The 19,869-nt window shown below is 40.5% G+C and overlaps 1 protein-coding gene across 2 annotated transcripts in view; it reads left to right on the top strand.

Moving 5' to 3' along the window:
• LOC111966378 (DENN domain-containing protein 2D) overlaps window positions 1-19,869 on the top strand; it is a 34,449-nt gene that overhangs the window by 930 nt on the left and 13,650 nt on the right. Inside the window, exons 2-6 of one of the 2 annotated variants that reach the window (XM_023990965.3) lie at window positions 3,091-3,163; window positions 3,480-3,566; window positions 3,696-3,800; window positions 15,654-15,713; window positions 16,299-16,397. In XM_023990965.3, coding sequence (XP_023846733.1) covers window positions 3,106-3,163; window positions 3,480-3,566; window positions 3,696-3,800; window positions 15,654-15,713; window positions 16,299-16,397 — 409 coding nt within the window. In that variant the 5' untranslated portion in view covers window positions 3,091-3,105. Of the gene's footprint in view, window positions 1-3,090; window positions 3,164-3,479; window positions 3,567-3,695; window positions 3,801-9,777; window positions 9,961-15,653; window positions 15,714-16,298; window positions 16,398-19,869 lie in introns of those variants that run through there. The other variant, XM_023990966.2, reaches the window with a different exon arrangement.

The raw sequence follows: 19,869 nt of genomic DNA, 5'->3' as shown, positions 1-19,869 counted from the left end.
AAACGAAATCAAGACATCAGACTTGCCATAAATACACTCTTATTTGAGTACATTTTATCCATATGCTTTATTCAAAAAGGACTATTTGTGCCACAGGTGGTTGTGACTGAAACACAAGGCTGTGCTTGTGTTTCAGTGCCCTCCATAGGTTTGGGTCACACTCTGCAATGCTGATGGGAAAGGGAAAGGGGGATACCTAGTCAGTTGTACAACTGAATGCATTCAACTGAAATGTGTCTTCCGCATTTAACCCAATCCCTCTGAATTAGAGAGGTGCGGAGGGCTGCCTTAATCAACTACCACGTCTTCGGCGCAGTGAACAACTCACTATATACAGCAAAGAGCAATACTGTACTACATTGCAGCCACTGTAAAAGCCAATATATAGACTTAATTCATTGTTAGCTCAACTGAGTTAGCTTGTTGCATGTAAGCATTTTATGAACACATACGATCAAATAATACAATAAAAAGGTAGGTAATAATAAAATAATACATGACAGAACAATATTATGTTAGATGTGTGTCTTCTTTCCTAGTGTCCTAACATTACACAACCACAAGCTGCAGCATACGGTAAGCGCACAATATGTCAGGTTTGTTTAGATAAGCTTTCGAACCTAATCTTCAGTCAGATTACCAGCAACTACCATTACTTAGGAGATTATGTAAAAGAGAGAGAGAGAGTTAACACCAAGTCAGATATTTTATTTGCCCTAATACACTTCAGTGGGTGAAAAAGCAGGTTACTTAGTAACCTGTTATTGGGATAATGAATGACATCGACACTGGGACTAGTAGGGGCTTGTCAGTTGGTGAACTCTGGTTAACTCTGCTTTTAGAAGGAGGGTAGTGTGTATGAGAACAGGACACAGAATCTGACCAAAGTTAATTTCACACAATCTGGAATCGACCCAAATATTGAGTCTGGGAATAGGTGCAGTACCTACAGTAGGCTACTGGTTAGATTCAAAGTGAACAGTGGACAGAGAGCCCCAGGGTGGGCGAATGTGTACAGGCCAATCCAGTCACTGACAGTTCAGACACACAATGCCCAGCCCCCGAGTTCCCAGAGGCTTAAAATACCCCCTTAGTGTTTGCTCTTGCGAAGAGGGGTGGTCCTTGTCGTACACACAGTCACATTTCACTGGACAGGGGATCCCAAGAGGACGGCATGACCCAAATCTAGAATGGACTGTTAGGAGCAATTCTCTCTATAACTCAGAAGAACACGGATGCAGATTCCATACTGAACAAAAATGAAAACGCAACATGTAAAGTTTTGGTCCCATGTTTTATGAACTGAAATATGCACAAAAAGCTTATTTCTCTCAAATTGTGTGCACAAATTTGTTTACATCCCTGTTTGTCCTTTGCCAAGCTAATCCATCCACTTGACAGGTGTGACATATCAAGAAGCTGATTAAACAGCATGATCATTACACATGTGCACCTTGTGCTGGAGACAATAAAGGCCACTCTAAAATGTGCAGTTTTGTCGCACAACACAATGCCACAGATGTCTCAAGTTGTGAGGGAGCGTTCAATTACCATGCTGACTGCAGGAATGTGCACCAGAGCTGTTGCCAGAAAATTGAATAGAATTTCTCTACCGTAAGCCACCTCCAACATAATGTTTGTGAATTTGGCAGTACGTCCTACCGGCCTCACAAACGCAGACCACGTGTAACCCTGCCAGCCCAGAAACTCCACATCTGGCTTTTCACCTACGGGATCGTCTGAGACCAACCACCCAGACAGCCGATGAAACTGAGGAGCATTTCTGTCTGTAATGAAGCCAGTTTGTGGGGAAAAACTCATTCTGATTGGCCGAGCCTAGCTCCCCAGTAGGTGGGCATATGCCCTCCCAGTCATGTGAAATCCATAGATTAGGGGCTAATTCAAATATTTCAATTGACTGATTTCCTTATATAAACTGTAACTCAGTAAAAAATGTGACCTTTTTGAGTTTATATTTTTGTTCAGTATAGTTATTGTTTTGACTTAGGTGTCAGTAAAAATAGACCTGGATCTATCATTGAAGTGAAGGGTTTGTGTGTTGGAATTCACACTCTATTAGCCTCCGATTTAGCCCTCAATTCAGAATCTTGAAATTATCACATTATGACAAAGATTAGGAAAAGACACTGAAGACTCTGTCCACTTGTTTATGATGTTATATAGGCCTACTGGGCCACTAAATAATCCATTACCATCACAGGGCATACTACACCATGTTCAATGAAAAAAGTGGTAGTGGAACCCAAACTGTCATTCTTAAGCTACAGCACACAACATTCCTACAATGTTTCCACAACCACGCTAGTTTTGGAAATCCCAGACCTTGGACCAACGTAAGCTAGACAATGGCACAAGGTCTTGGGACGATGTCAGATTCTCATTTCAAAAGGAGAAAACATTTTGCAGACAACTCTCAACAAATCACGAGTTTGGTTGAAACGGGTTTAAAATGCGGTGCTCATGTTTAGCTAGGGGAACAAGCGGATACGGCAGTGACGTCACCGGTAACGCACATCACATTTCCGACTCATCCTCTCTGTCCCAACTGACCCCGGAACATAAAAAGACATGTAAGCCGGAACATCGGGGGAGGCAACCCGTCTGTCTAGAGACTACAACAAGGCCATAACGTTAGCGTCCCCTCCCAACACTGTGGGGTTGTATCATCAGGGAGATTTCCCATGGGGCATTCCATGTCCTGTCATTTTGGTCAGCTATAAATAGTCTAGCTAGATGCATTCCCATCCAGACCCATGATGTGCACATACAGCCTGTGTCTCTGGTACATTACGGAAACTGACAGGCAGACGGATGGGAGAGCATGAATACTGGATAGTAGTGACACAGGGATGACCTTCACGAGACAGGGAATCAGGTGCTTGAGGTCCAGGTGTGATGCTGCTATGACATTCAGGGACGGTATCTCAGACTAAAATCAACAACCAAAAAATTATAAATGCAAACAATCTTAAGTAGTTAAAGTTTGGATGTTGACATTTGAGTCATTCCTTTCAATTAATTTTATTCCTTAAAAAAAAAATCTAAACTATTTCTCCCCCTCTCTTCCAGACAAAGAGAGCTAGGATGGAGGGAGAGAGGCCTCAGAGAAGAAGCTGGAGCTTTTCCTCTTTTTATTCCAAACGTGAGCATCCATGTCATTCTGCTATTCACTGGCCCAGGTGTTCAACAGGCAGATGGCACTTGCCTTGACAAAAATAATTTTTAACTGTCTTGACGGTGTGTCAGTGTAATAATTTATTAAATAATATTTATTAATTTATTATAATATTATTTTAGCTAAGTTGATACATACAGTACTTGTATAAACATTCATCATTACTGTCCATTTTTCGAAACTGTGATTAAACATTCCTTCATATACATGTACATCACAGAAGTTTGGTGTAATTCCAAAAGAGGTTGAAGTAAAACTTCTTGATGCTTAATGTCAATCCAAGGTAAACCGCTAACAGATGGCCAAGAGACTGGATTTAGACGGAGAGGGCTGCAGTTCTACTCCTCGGTGCGCGAGGCCTCAAGAAACGGTGAGTGGCCGTCAACTAAACATCTACCATCGCTCTCTCTTTCTCCTTCTCTCTCTGAACATGAACAGTGTTATACCGAACATGCAAGTAAAGGATGAATTGTTGTTGTTGTGGTTCTTCTTCTTCTAGAGAGGGTTCTAGAGGAGAGGGAGGAGGTTGATGCTCCTGTGACGGGCGCCTCAGGAGGACCCACCCATCTGGTCCAGCTGAGGCCAATGGCTGACCGGTTAAAGAGTAAACATACCTTACTATTCACCTAACTATTCTCAACATCATGGATGCTATGATCAAATCAAAGCAAATGTTATCTGTCACATGCTTCATAAACAACAGGTATAGACTGACAGTGAAATGCTTACTTACTGGCCCTTCCCAACAATGCAGAGAGAGAAAAAAAGAAATAATAGAAAAACATAATAACACAAGGAATAAATACACCATGAGTAACGATAACTTGGCTATATACACAGGGTACCAGTACCGAGTTGATCTGTAGGGGTACGAGGTAATTGATGTAGATATGGACATATAGGTAGGGATAACGTGATAGGCAACCGGACAGATAACAAACGGTAACAGCAGAGTATGTGATGAGTCAAAAGAGTTAGTGCTTAAAGGGTCAATGCAAATAGTTAAATAGTTTACCAATAGCTACGGGGGCAAACTATTTAGCAGTCTTATGGCTTGGGGGTAGAAGCTGGTCAGGGTCCTGTTGGTTCCAGACTGCATCGGTACCGCTTGCTGTGCAGGAAGTCCAGGATGATGCTTCACTGTATGTGTTGAATAATGTCACATCGCTAATCTGTATAGAATAAGTGTATAGGACATGTGTATAGGATAGCTTGTGCATGTAGGATCTTGCGTTAAAAAGAGGAGATGGAGAGAGGGCAATTCATGGTGAGTACCATCATTATGGAACTATTTGTGGCATTTGATCATGTAGGCTGCTACCAAAATACAAGCTACTACCAAAATAAAAGTTCAAAATACAAGTTGGTAACATCTAAGAATGAGTTTGGAGACCTCATGTTGGTGTGTTCCTCAACTTCCTCTCACTTGCAATTCAGTCATAATTCACTGTTTTTATGTGCACTAGTAGGCCTACATAACTGTACTGAAAACAAGAAGTGTCACTTTATTTATGGCTGTGAACCAGTAATATTAGGCTATTCAAGGAAGAAAACTTAAAGAATAGGGATGAAATATGTTTTGTCTACTTTTCTTTAAAAGAAAACAACAGTGTAATTTCTTGAATTATGAATAATTCGCACTTAAGGTCATATGCTTGATGATTAATCATTGTTTACCTGAGTAGGAGAAGCACACCTGTAAATGCATAGAGGGGATTTGATTAAACTGGCCCGGGTTGCACTGGGTTTTGGCCCATCACATGACTGGGGCCAAACCGGTGAGGGAGGTGCGCCCTGCTCAAATCGAACAGTAATCCAGAACAGTTTTCCATAAAATATATGTTCGAATTTTCAAAATAGTGAATCCCCTCATAAAAAGGCATGTGCAAGACAAACAGCTAACATGATGAGGGTCACGTTCCCCTATTCAGACGTTGCATGCATCAACCAATGCCACGTCATCGACTGTGCCATCGAGCACCAGATTGCTATAACATATGGGTCGTGCTCCCCTGCTCAGACTTTGCTGACTCATACCATATCTTACAACGTCTGGATAAGTATTTTACTTAACAGCTAACCACATATGTTATAGCAATCTGGTGCCCAACGTCAACCATTGGTTGATGCATTCCACATCTAAGCAGGGGAACGTGACCAACATGTGGTTAGCTGATATGTAAAATACCTATCCAGGCGTTGTAAGATTTGGCATGTTTCAGCAATGCCTGGAAAGAGAAACGCGCCCGAAATCTTAGATAACATCCCAGCATGAGGCTCCGCACATATACCCATTTTATTAGGGCTTCACATGAAACCTATTTTTATTCTTAGAATATTTTTTTTCTTGACAATGTCAACTAACTCATTCCGCTACCCAAGAATAGTAAAGCCCCCTTTACTGGCTCAAATAGCCGACTAGTCAGCCTGTTAACAACCCTTAGTAAACTTCTGGAAAAAAATTGTGTTTGACCAGATACAATGCTATTTTACAGTAAACAAATTGACAACAGAATTTCAGCATGCTTATAGGGAAGGACACTCAACAAGCACAGCACTTACCCAAATGACTGATGATTGGCTGAGAGAAATTGATGATAAAATGATTGTGGGGGCTGTCTTTTTAGACTTCAGTGCACCTTTTCACATTATTGATCATAGTCTACTGCTGGAAAAACGTATGTGTTATGGCTTTACACCCCCTGCTATAATGTGGATAAAGAGTTACTTGTCTAACAAAACACAGAGGGTGTTCTTTAATGGAACCCTGTCAAATATAATCCAGTTAGAATCGGGAATTCCCCAGGTTAGCTGTTTAGGCCCATTGCTTTTTTCAATTTTTACTAACGACATGCCACTGACTGAGTAGAGCCAGAGTTTCTATGTATGCGAATGACTCAACACTATACACGTCAGCTACTACAGCGACTGAAATGACTGCAACACTCAACAAAGAGCTGCAGTTAGTTTCAGAGTGGGTGGCAAGGAATAAGTTAGCCCTAAATATTTCTAAAACTACAAGCATTGTATTTGGAACAAAACCCTAAACCTCAACTAAATCTTGTAATAAATAATGTGGAAATTAAGCAAGTTGAGGTGACAACACTGCTTGGAGTAACACTAGATTGTAAACTGTCATGGTCAAAATATATTGATGCAGTAGTAGCTAAGATGGGGAGAAGTCTGTCTATAATAAAGCGATGTTCTGCCTTCTTAACAACATTATCAACAAGGCAGGTCCTACAGGCCCTAGTTTTGTTGCACCTGGACTACTGTTCAGTCGTGTGATCAGGTGCAACAAAAAAGGACTTTGCAATTGGCTCAGAACAGGGCAGCACGGCTGGCCCTTGGATGTACACAGAGAGCTAATATTAATAATATGCATGTCAATCTCTCCTGGCTGAAAGTGGAGGAGAGATTGACTTCATCACTACTTTTATTTATGAGAGGTATTGACATATTGAATGCACCGAGCTGTCTGTTTGAACTACTGGCACACAGCTCGGACACCCATGCATTCCCCACAAGACATGCCACAAGAGGTCTCTTCACAGTCCCCAAGAACAGACTATGGGAGGCACACAGTACTACATAGAGCCATGACTACATGGAACTCTATTCCACATCAAGTAACTGACGCAAGCAGTAAAATTTGATTTAAAAAACAGATTAAAAAACACCTTATGGAACAGCGGGGACTGTGAAGCAACACAAATGGCACAACATGCGCACACACACACGCACACAACACACACACACACACACACACACACACACACACACACACACACACACACACACACACACAACACACACACGACACACACACACACACACACACACACACACACACACACACACACACACACACACACACACGGATTGTGTACTGTATATATGTGGTAGTGGTGGAGTAGGGGCCTGAGGGCACACAGTGTGTTGTGAAATCTGTGAATGTACTGTAATGTTTTAAAATTGAATAAACTGCCTTAATTTTGCTGGACCCCAGGAAGAGTAGCTGCTGCTTTGGCAGCAGGTCCAAATACAAACTCACGCATATATTGGTAACTTTTGTTCTAATTTGGCACACAAAAACTAGAGGCCATGCGTAACTTGGTCAAAAATAATGTCACTGATCGTCCTATAGGTGGCGCTGTTATAAGCAGTCTCACTTAAACCCTCATATCCGCGCCCCGTTTGACCTAGAGACTCAAACTATGTTTGTAGATATCTTTCCTCATGCTGGCCAAATTTGCCTTAATGGGACTTAATAAGGTCTGTCAGGATAGATTTTCGTCTGTATTGATTTTCGTCTGTATTTAACTTTTTGAAAAACGTCTTCTCATGAACCATATGTCCAAATATCTCCAAGTGGATTGGTTAAGAGATGGCTGAGTTACTTATAAATCAGGAAATCAGATTTTACGTGTCCATGTAAGTCCTTTGTAATTCCACTGCATAATGGCCTATCAATTTCAAACTGTTTAGGGTCATCAAAGACATTACCATGATGAACCATGTTAGGTTTGGCATTTGATGTCTTATAAAATAAGGAAACTATTAACAATTCACTTTTTGGATTATGTAATGCTAATGCTTAAAATAATCATAAAAAATATTATTCTCATGGACTAAAAGTCAGATTCAGTCCAAATGTTGTATCATCACAATAGTCCCTAAAGAGTTTGAGAAAATAGTGTTACTGCATTCAAAGATGGCCACACTATATCAGTAGATTCATATTAGCACATATACTAATATGAAGAAAAAAAATACTTAAAAAATCTTCTTCTCATGAACCATAGGACCAAATTACAGCATGGTACATGTCTTAAAAACTTCTTATGGATCAAATCCCGTTAGCGGGATCGATTCGACAACATTCGGTGAAATGGCAGAGCGCCAAATTCAAATAAAATTGTTAGAAATATTTAACTTTCATAAAATCACAAGTACCATACACCAAAATGAAGCTTAACTTCTTGTTAATCCAGTCAGCGTGTCAGATTTTAAAAAGGCTTTACGGCGAAAGCAAACCATGCGATTATCTGGACAGCGACCCATCATACAAATGCATGACAAACATTTTTCAACCAGCCAGGCGCGACACAAAACTCAGAAATAACTCAAATAATTCATGCCTTACCTTTCAAGATCTTCTTCTGTTGGCACTCCAATATGTCCCAGAAACATCACAAATGGTCCTTTTGTTCGATTAATTCCTTCGTTATATCCCCAAAATGTCAATTTATTTGGCGCGTTTGATTCAGAAAAACACCGGTTCCAACTCGCCCAACATGACTACAAATTATCTAATAAGTTACCTGTAAACTTTGTCCAAACATTTCAAACAACTTTCCTAATCCAACTTTAGGTATTTTAAAACGTAAATAATCGATAAAATTTAAGACAGATTATACTGCGTTCAATAGCGGATAAAATGAAAGTGGAGCGAGTTCCAGGTCGCGCRCCCCAAACAAAAMAGTMCACTWGGCTYKACWCYCAGAAAGGAAAGGGCTACTTCTTAATTTCTCAAAGGAAAAACATCAACCAATTTCTAAAGACTGTTGACATCTAGTGGAAGCCATAGGAACTGCAAACAGAGGCCTCATAAATCTAGTATCCCATAGAAACCCAATTGAAAACACAGTCATCTCAAAAAATAAATTCCTGGATGGTTTGTCCTCGGGGTTTCGCCTGCCAAATACGTTCTGTTATACTCACAGACATGATTTTAACAGTTTTAGAAACTTTAGAGTGTTTTCTATCTAAATCTACCAATTATATGCATATCCTAGCTTCTGGGCCTGAGAAACAGGCAGTTTACTTTGGGCACGCTTTTCATCCGGACGTGAAAATACCGCCCCCCTATCCCAAAGAAGTTTTAACTTAGTTTGTGTTGGCTGAGTTATTGACAAATCCAAAGTCTGATTTTATGTGTCCATTTAAACCACTGTAAATCCACTAAAGAGTGGCCTATCAACTTGAAACTTGTCATCGCTATCATGGATGTCCTTAAGGTACATTTGGTATTGTGTCAAAAAACAAGGAAACTATAAATAACTCATTCTTCATCTGCAATCATCTTCTCCTCTTGAACCATAAGTCAGATTCACTTCAGAATTTGTATTTAGACTCATTACATCGTCTTTCATGGTTTTGAGAAAAGATTGTTGCAGCATTCAAATATGGCGACACTGTACATATGCTAATGCTAAAAATACTTTAATATTCTAATAATGCCATCACTGATTGCACATAATGTAAGATAGTTCTTACATGATAGAGTGCTTGCTTTGTTATCCAACTGATCTTGTGTCCTTCCTGTCATCCTGTGAACCCCGTTCATTGCTGCTCGCAGCTATATTTTTACTATTGTCTTCTTGACTCACGAGATGCAATGACCTGTAATTCTACAGTTACTATCAAATGAATAGTTATACACATTGGTAGCGCGTAATTGTATCCGATGAAGCACATCCACGTGAAGGGAAAAGGGTGACAATTGCTAAAACATAGGCGCGCGCATGCGCACAGTTACAGTGCAGCTCGACTTCCAGCGAAGCCAACCCGTGAACAGCATGCGTTGTGTACTCTCCTTACGCTACAAACCGAATGAGGTCGATAAAACAAATAGTCTGAGGAAACGATCCAGGGAAATAAGATAACATTGAGTGTTAAGCCTGTGAGAGCTATGAGTGGAGATGCGGTGAAGAGGAGGATTCGAAAAACACATGAACTAAAACATATGAAGCAGAGATGGAGTGAGTAGACTATCATTACATCAACCTAATGTATAGTCTTAAAAATGTAAGTAGTTTACATCAACTGTAAAAGCTGTTTCAATGAAGTCACAACTCGCGGTCCGACTCCACGGGTGCCAACAAGTGATAGGCTAACGCAACATTGTAGCTGTGTCATTTTCGGCCTAAAAGTTTATTTGCCGTGGGAAAATGCTTTTCAATGACAATACTCTTGTTAAGCGAGGCAAATAACCTGAACAGCTTTTCTGTTGACTTAACATGGTGTGGCCACTACGCATGAAACTGGGCTGAGTAGCCTATAATGCCGCGTTCAAAACAACTGGGACCTCGGAAATCTTCGACTTCAGTGCGTTCAAGACAACTGGGAACTTGGGAAAAAACGAGCACTGACTGGGAAAATCGCTTTGAACGGCCATCCAACTATGAATTTCAAGTCGGGAACTCGGTCATCTTTCTAGAGTTTCGACTTTCCAACCTGAACATCACTGACGTCATGATTTGACTTGACGTCATGATTTTCCCGAGCTGAGTTCCCAAATGGATTGAAAGCACCATTATTGCACCTTCCCACATGATCAGGACACTGCAAGATCTGGCATGAGAAGGCCTTGGGAAATGTACCTCTATCCATCGATGTGTGAGGGGCCTGTACTCCTCTAATTATACCATTATCCAAAATTATACATGGAGAAGATTGAAATACTGCACATTTTTAATTAAACTGCTGTTTTTGTCATTAGGCTAGCTAATGTTAAAGCAACCCATTGGATTCAACAACACTTCCTGTAGCTACTCACCCCAACATTAGGCGTCGCTTGGAATCAAATGGGCTGTAATAGCATTAGCTAGCCTAGCATGCTGATGGAAACGTCCAGTTTAATTAAAAAAACTATCAGTATTCCAATCATCTCGATTTACCCTTCATCATTTCGGAATAATTAGGAGTACAGCGACATATTCCATCCCTGGATTAAGGCATGTTTTCCGCGCCAGGCTCTGGCTGTCCACATTTTGGTATAGCCTAAAACTGTTCAGACTAGAGTGAAGAAATACATTTACGGGGTTCTTCTTTCTAACATTGTAAATCACTTCCTTGTTGAAACATGCATTCCATATGTTTCCACCTCACTTGTGATATGTCTCAACTATATTGTTCTATTTGTAGCCCTGCTAGTTTTTTATCTTGATTTAGTAACCCATGCTCAGTGGTGTAAAGTACTTAAGTAAAAATACTTGAAAGTACTAATAAGGTTGATTTTTGGGGTATCTGCACTTTACAATTTATATTTTTGACAACTTTTACTCCACTACATTCCTAAAGAAAAGAAGGTACTTTTTACCCCATACATTTTCCCTGATACCAAAAAGTACTCGTTACATTTCGAATGCATAGCAGGACAGGAAAATGGTCCAATTCACACACTTATCAAGCGAACATCCCTGCTCATCCGTACTGCCTGATCTGACTGACTCACTAAACACAAATGCTTCGTTTGTAAATTATGTTGGAGTGTGCCCCTGGCTATCTATACATTTAAAAAACAAGAAAATGGTGCCATCTGGTTTGCTTAATATAAGGAATGTGAAAGGATATACTTTTTCTTTTGATACTTGAGTATATTTTAGCAATTACATTTACTTTTGATACTTAAGTATATTTAAAACCAAATACTTTTAGACTTTTACTCAAGTAGTATGTTACTGGGTGACAATTGGGTACTTCTTCCACCACTGCCCATGCTACAGATGATCCCTCCCTTTGAAGGCCATTGCACCTTTCAAATAAATTGCAGTTGGTCGACTAGTATGGCTTTACGGGGACCTTTAACAGCTGACTGCACACATTAGGGACTGGAATGTGGCTGTTGACACACAAATAAATTAGAGACGAGAAGACTGTTTTGGTGTACATTTTTGAACCCGCAGGACCAAAACCATGAAGCATGGACTTTAGCGAACTATTTTGGTCATATCTCAAGTGCAATAATACTTTAATAGATTACATTCAGGTAAAGGTTTAGGGAAGCAGAGAGTGAGTTTGAGAGAAAGAGGGAGTGAGAGTCATGCCAGAATAAAGTTACCTATCCCTCTTTGGATGGAGTTGAGGCTTGCTGGCTGCCAGAGATGTTGTTGTGACATGTTATATAGCCTGAGGGGCAGGCAGCACGCCCTGTGATGGAGAATGGCTGTTACACCTACACACTATGTAAGCCTTGCTGTTCATATATTCTTCTAATGCAGTGTTTCCCAACCCTCTTTTCAAGTAACCCAGCCAGTTCCACTTATTTTATGAATTCCTGAACTAGCCCATCTGATTCAAATACTGAAGGGCTTGGTGATTAGTTGACTAATGGAGTTTGGTGTGCAATTTTAGTTTTTTTTAAACTAAGGTCAGTATTTGTTCAGTGTTTAGGTCTGAATGAAAAACCTCCTTGGAGGTCCAAGTGTGTTTCCTGTAGTGAACTTTGAAATTGGTGGTAAATAAATATGTAGAAAAAGGTGGTTGGACCACATCCAATTGCTGGACAGAAAAAAGCAAATATAGGTAAAAAGTAATTTCCCAATTGTCATGTTTCCCAGCAATTTTTGTTTAGATCCACACAGATCTTATCATACTGTGTCAGGTCCAAATGATGTGCCTAGTAAATGTTTCTGCAGTGCAGCTAGCAAGAGAGCCATTTGAATAACTGTGAGAAGAGGTGTAAGTTGGCGAGAAACGGTTGGTGTTCTGGTAAAAATCTGTTGAGTAGGTATGTGGTAATGATTAGGTAATGTTAGGTAACACTCTTTCTGCGTGTTAAAACATTTGTGATCATACTGAGACTGTTGAACTTAGATCAGTAAGGATAAACATAGGAGCTGTGGTAGGTTTAGGAATTAGAGCACGAGCCTCTAAAAGACAGCGTTTGTTTACATCTTTCTTTTGGCAGCTCAGGAACTAGGAAAGATAGTTACGGTATTCATTTGGTGGTTGGAAAAGCAGTGGCATGTATTCGTGGATGCCAAGGGAAGCCAGGCTTCCCTCAAAAAATGACCAAGGGAAAAAACATGCAAAATAACTTATCTTTCATCTCTGTGTTTCATAAATGTCCTTCAATAGGCTGAATGTATCTCACCGGAGAAAGCATCCAAGCAAACAAAACAGCACCCCTCTGTCTTTGTGTAGCCCATCTATGCTGTCTGGTCAAAAAGTGTATGACATTGCTGTTGCCCGTAGCATTGAATTCAAAGGAAGCCAGTGAGCATTTGGCCTCCCTTGATAAAAAAAAAATCTAAAATAATAGCTCAACTGAGTGAGCTCAGCTGTGAATGGTCCTTGCGCACCAAAAAAAGTGTCACGGGAAGGCAGTTCGTATTTGGCGTCACACCAATCACATCACATTTGAAGCCAAACGTAATTTACAGAATTTTAATTGTTACATCTCGTTGTGTCATTGTCCTCCTGTGGCTAGCTAGCTAAAATCGCCCTTTTCCTAAATTTGCCATGGATGGAGATAGGGATTTGGACTTGTGTTTTTACTTCTCCGTACTGGCCAATAATTATAATGGCTATTCTGATCCAACCACCCTGAAGAAGGCACAGTGATGCCAAAATGTTGGTGTTTTACCCAATAAATTACTGGAAGTTTATTTATATGGCCTGAGAGGTTAAAAGTTCAACATGTAGTTAGATGTAGTAGGCTAATGTTAACTAGCTGGCCTGGCGCATTGTTGCCACTGAAAGGAAGTTAGGCTAGCGATCAAGCATTTTAGCCAGGTAGCCTAGGACAACAAACATTTAAAGCATATATAACAGAGTCATAAACCGTTTAGGCAACATGAAAGAGGAGGCTGACATTGGCATTTCTCTACAAATAGGGTGAGTCATGTTTTTTATACTTGCGCACACATACACACAGTTAAATCAGTACCATGGACAGCCACATCATATTTAGCTTACGCTAAATTGACTAAATCGTTTTTGGTATCTTTTAGTTGTCACTGTATTAGACTAAGAATAGGTGATTAGATGATGAAATGGTGCTGGAATAGTGGAGGCAGAGGCTATTTTCTTTGACTTGTGGTAACTCGTGGTTCTAAATCAATAGTCCGAAAAATGTTTTGCTTGACCAAATTAACTTGCTTGACTGTTTGTTACATGCAATATGTTTTATGGACTTCCAGGCTCTGGCTAAGCCGCTCATGGACATTCAGAGACTTGTCCCGAAGCCACTCCTGCGTTGTCTTGGCTGTGTGCTTAGGGTCGTTGTCATGTTGGAAGGTGAACCTTCAACCCAGTCTGAGGTCCTAAGCGCTCTGGAGCAGGTTTTCATGAAGGATCTCTCTGTACTTTGCTCTGTGTATCTTTACCTCGATCCTGACTAGTCTCCCAGTCCCAGCCACTGAAAAACATCACCACAGCATGATGCTGCCACCACCATACTTCACCGTAGGGATTGTACAAGTTTCCTCCACACGTGACCCTTGGCATTCAGGCCAAAGAGTTCAATCTTGGTTTCATCAGACCAAAGAATCTTGTTTCTCATGGTCTGAGTCCTTTTGGTGCCCTTTAGCAAACTCCAAGCTGGCTGTCATGTGCCTTTTACTGAGGAGTGGCTTCCGTCTGGCCACTCTACCATAAAGGCTGAATTGGGGGAGTGCTGCAGAGATGGTTGTCCTTCTGGAAGGTTCTCCCATCTCCACAGAGGAGCTCTGTCAGAGTGACTATCAGGCTCTTGATCGCCTTCCTGACCAAGGCCCTTCTCCCCCGATTTCTCAGTTTGACCAGGCGGTCAGCTCTAGGAAGAGTCTTGGTGGTTCCAAGACTTTTGCTCTGCATGCACTGTCAACTGTAGGACCTTATATAGACAGGTGTGTGCCTTTCCAAATCATGTCCAATCAAATTAATTTACCACAAGTGGACTCCAATCAAGTTGTAGAAACATCTCAATGATGATCAATGGAAACAGGATGCACCTGAGCTCAATTTTGAGTCTCATGGCAAAGGGTCTGAATACTTATGGTAAAATACGTTTTTTCTGTTTTATTCTGTTTTATTTGTAGTAAAATTGCAAAAATGTAGAAAAACCTGTTCAGTTTTTCATTATGGGTTATTGTGTGTAGATTGCTGAGGATTTTTTAAATACATTTTAGAATAAGGCTGTAAAGTGAAAAAAGTCAATGGGTATGGCTTTTCTTTCCTGGCTTGGCTTCCCCAGTGATTTTACCCAAGCACCACTACTGTGGAAAAGTAGCCCAAGTCGCTGACGAGAGCAAATGCATAACTGAAAGCTACTTAGCTACTTGTTATTTAGCTGAGGTGTGCATGTTTTTGACCTTGTGTTTCCACAGTGCTGATCTGCGACCCATAATGATGAGCAAGCATGGAAGTGAAATGTGGCACTTGTTCAGTCAGTTGGCTGGCTGTGGCACTAGTGTCCATTACTGGTTTAGCTGTTACACACACATATACACTAGTTAATGCCTATTGTGTGACTAGACACATGAAATGGCAAACCATATGGTAATTTTGGCAGTAAGCCAACGTCTATTTCTTCCGAAGGTAGTGGTGTTGGATCAGTATCTATGATCCGTATTGAAATAACGTAGAACATCTGATGTTGTGGAAACATTATGGCAACCCAGTTTCACAGCATTCACAGAACTACCTGCTTGAGTTGTGTTTTGACCTGCGTGTCTTTTCTCCTGTCCAGGTGAGCAACCTCAAAGCGCCGCCAATGGGAAAGAGAAAGACGCCCTGTCATTTGACCTCAGTGAGTAGCCCCATTGGGCACGGTACACCTTTTTAATTGTGACTTTACCTATAGCTCTAGCAGTGTGTTCAAAAGTGGGACGTCAGGGCAAAATACACACATTAGAGATGACGTAATGATAACTCTGGAGGAACCTGTGGAGAGAAGCATCTAGCTGCAGATTATGCGGGTTTCTACCGGCTGGTCTGCGAATCTCAAAGTGGATGTTCGTGTGTCTCAGATGGTATCTTTGCATTTCATATGGTATGTGGGCGTGCAGCCTGAACTCAACATACCAGTCTGTGCCCTAGCTCTGGTCCAGGGCATTATGTTAGTGCGTTAGTATTGTAGTGACCAAAGTTGGGAGAGTTAGTGTTCAGGATAAATTTAGTTTTGCACATTTTTGGATGCAATGTTAATGCCAAATCACTGGGCTCAGACCCTATTGTCCATGAGGATTTTTGCTATTTGAGCCTAGATTAGTTAGCTGATGACTAAGCTATTAGGTCAGAGGAGCACAGTCCATATCGTTTCATTTGCTGCCTAATGAACGGGATCCTTGTGTAGGAGGTACTAATGATCTGTTGGTCCTGTGGTCCCTTCTAGGTACCGTCCAACCCAGCGAGGATGAGAAGAGTGAGGGAGGTGCCATCAAGAGGCTAAGCACCATGTGGTCCTCATTCCGGGGCAAACATGACAAAGACCGTGAGTATAAGGCTAGGGATGAAAAAATGCGTTACATTTTGCTGCCGACTAACCGACCCTTATTAAATGGTCAACAAATAGCAACAAAAAAAATCTACAGTCAAATGACCTGCCTAACAGAAAATACTATACAAGGAATTGACATTTTTCATTAGGAGCTTAATGGAAACGTGCAACAATAGCAAGCCCATAGAACAACATTTTAAATTTAGGGAAGCTATCTTTTCACTGAAAACATCACCTTTAGCCAATGAGCATTGGATGCATCTATCATCACATTTGCAGACTAATGTAAAAAAACAAATATTCCTAAAGTGATAAATATATTGGATAATCAGAAATTAGGATTGGCCCATGAGCATTGGATGCATCTATCATCACATTTGCAGACTAATGTAAAACAACTAATATTCCTAACGTGATAACTAGATTGGATAGTCATAAATTAGGATTAGCCTATAATATAACTCAATCACTGTTCGCAAAAAATGTGTTCTGAACAATGCGTTTTTTCCCCTTTGCACAGCCCCAGGTAGAGGAACATATTTTAGGAAGATCTGCCTTTAAAAAAAACACATTTCATGCAATTCTACGACACTTTACATGACAAGGTAGCCTACTCTGCTGACAATGACAAACTGACATCAATAAAAACGACCTTGTCTTGAATGCAACCATCTAATCTAGGCCCACGAAAAGGTGAGATACACATTGTTCAATATGACGTCCAAATTATATTGTCCTAAAATAACTTTCCAGTGGCGTTGACTCACCCAATGATAAAGACAGTGAGTATGCGCACTCACCATGGATATATATGCGCAATGCTCTCCGATAGTGCCAATAACATAGGCAATAGGCCGCTATTGTTCACTTTGGGAGTTGAATTTTGATAACTAAATACATATTAGAGTTGTTCCTTTGTCTTTTCTCGTATGTATTTTTCCAGCGATTGTATTTTGAAATATTTCGATAGGCCTAGCAGTGGCGGTTCTGGGGAGGGCAGTGCCCCTGTGACAATTTTGGACCCCCTTGTGGCCCCCCTAAATGTGGAGTATGAAATAATTTTTACATAACACATTTTTGCTATCGTTCTTTTTTTACATCCGTTATTAGACAGTGGCAACGATGATGATTATAAACATGGTATTTTGCCTGCTAATGCCTGCAATGCAGTGAAGAAAACGATGACAACAATAACGTCTAATGTAACTGGCCCCTCTAACAGTACAACTGGCCCCAGCTTGGCCACCCCCAGTTGAAATGGTCTAGAACCGCCACTGAGGCCTAGCACTATTTTAGATCCGTTTCACTGCCTGCCGCAACAATCTGCTCTGATATTTTCTGCTTCCAATATTGCGCACTTCCCAACTGAAGTCTATGGGCTTGTGATTTAAAACAAACCACAGCTATTTCTTAAAAGAAGCTAATGATCCTCTATGCCTAAATCATGTTCTCTGGTGTAATTAATTTTGAATTATTTCATTTATTTCTGTATAGACGGGAGTAGCTTAATTATATAATTTTGGCAAATTCTATTTACTTTTGGGCCCCTAGACAATTGGACGTGCCACATATTAGCAATCTTATTATTGAAAATAAAACTCCTGTAACGAAGCAGCTAATAAAACGTCATTTTCAAACATTTGCCAAAATACAATTGGGAAACACTGTTCTAAACAGCGCACCTAATACGAGCGGATTCCTATGTGACAGAGAAGAAAAATCTCTGAAATGTAGAAAGAGGGGGGATCATATAGCAACAACTAGGAAGGGTTGCTAATATGACTAGGACTGTGCCTTTGGCTTCTAGACAACGAAAAAGTTGATATGAAAACCAATATAACAATAGAGAAATGCTGCTTAGTGGCATGAGGAAGTTAATTGAAAATAATTGCCACCATGTTTCTATGGTTGGATTTTGGCTAGGCTACTTTGAAGCAAGGTAAGACATGCTTCATTATTTGATGGAAGGTAAAAGGTTCAGGTTTCAGACAATTATACTGCCTCAAACTCACATTGCAAAGTGGTGGGTGGCGCGCTGATCGCCTGCCTACGGTTGACTATAGCCTATTCACTCGAATGGCGAATGGGAAGCACGCTTTAATTACGAGTTGAGATTGAGAAATAAAAATAGTAGCACTTTTTAATCATGGCCATCAAAACAGTTTAACACACAATTGCATTTAGGTTATTTGTTGTGCAATGTCTAGGTTAACAAAAGCACGTTTCACTACAGTACCATCTTTTTGAGGAACTGCTCTCACGCTGTCTGACAGGTGGTAGCATATTCCGCTCCTCAAACTAGGCTGTGTATGCTGTGCGAGTGTGATAAATAAAATCCATGAGGACTAATGACTAATACACACGCGCCAATTTAATTCCACAAAATTATGCAAATGAACCTACAGACTGATAAGCATGACTGGTCAAATGTATTTCCAGTAACCAATTCACGGTTAACCATTAACATCCCTATATAAGGCTCCACAGAAACGCTTTGTTACTTAGAAACACTTCTTGTTTTTTCATTAAGTACTTCCTATTTCACACACAATACTTCCTAATTTACCAAAACCAAGGCCCTGTCCAGAAATAACCTCTACCCACCTAGGGCATAGGCATTTGTGTACAGTAGATCTGAAATGATTGGATGGATGTAGTATTAGCAGAGGTAATGGCCTCACCTTACACTCTGTCTAGCTAGGTGTCATTTTTTTTAGACCGGACCAACAGGTTTGCCTAACTCCAAAGCAAATTAGATATTTGACAAGTGTGACACTGAATGATAATGGATAGGCTGGTGCAAGTCAATGGTGTTGATCGCAGTCAAATTCCGCTTGACCGCAGTCAAATTCCGCTTGACCGCAGTCAAATTCCGCTTGACCGCAGTCAAATTCCGTTTGACCGTTTAGTTACGGTAACTAGGATTTTCCAAGCTCTGATGCTACTGATGGTCATTAGTAGCCCACCAAACTTGCTTAATTGCCTTGTACTCTATTGTCCCTCTGATCACTCTGACATCAATGCAAATGTTTTGGAAAATCAAATCAAACACTTCATGAGAATTGCATGAGAAAACCTAAATTAAAAAGGAGGATCCCATCAGCTTTCTATAGGCTAGGCCTACTTTATCAACTTTCCTAATAATAAGCACATTGCTTCGCTTTACAACAGGAGTATAGCCTACCTGGCTGGCATGGAAATGAACCACGGGAAAAGTGTCCTCCATTCGCTATTTAAGTGCATAGATTTTTCCCCCAATGCCCCTGTTCCTAGACAGGTGCATGATAATGGTCCATTCTTAATCAAAACTAATTTCACACATATATTATTTAGTACATGTAAATACATTCAATTTAAGAGTAGTCTGATGGGTGACAATATTAGCCTATCACTTGTGAATGATGTATTATCACTTGTGATACAAACACGCTGGGCATCATTCACAACTAAAGTGTCCAAATAACTT

Source organism: Salvelinus sp. IW2-2015, linkage group LG7 (assembly GCF_002910315.2).
Source record: "Salvelinus sp. IW2-2015 linkage group LG7, ASM291031v2, whole genome shotgun sequence".
Classification (NCBI taxonomy): domain Eukaryota; kingdom Metazoa; phylum Chordata; class Actinopteri; order Salmoniformes; family Salmonidae; genus Salvelinus; species Salvelinus sp. IW2-2015.
The sequence above is the reverse complement of the archived record's forward strand: the minus strand, read 5'-3'. Positions and strand labels throughout refer to the sequence as shown.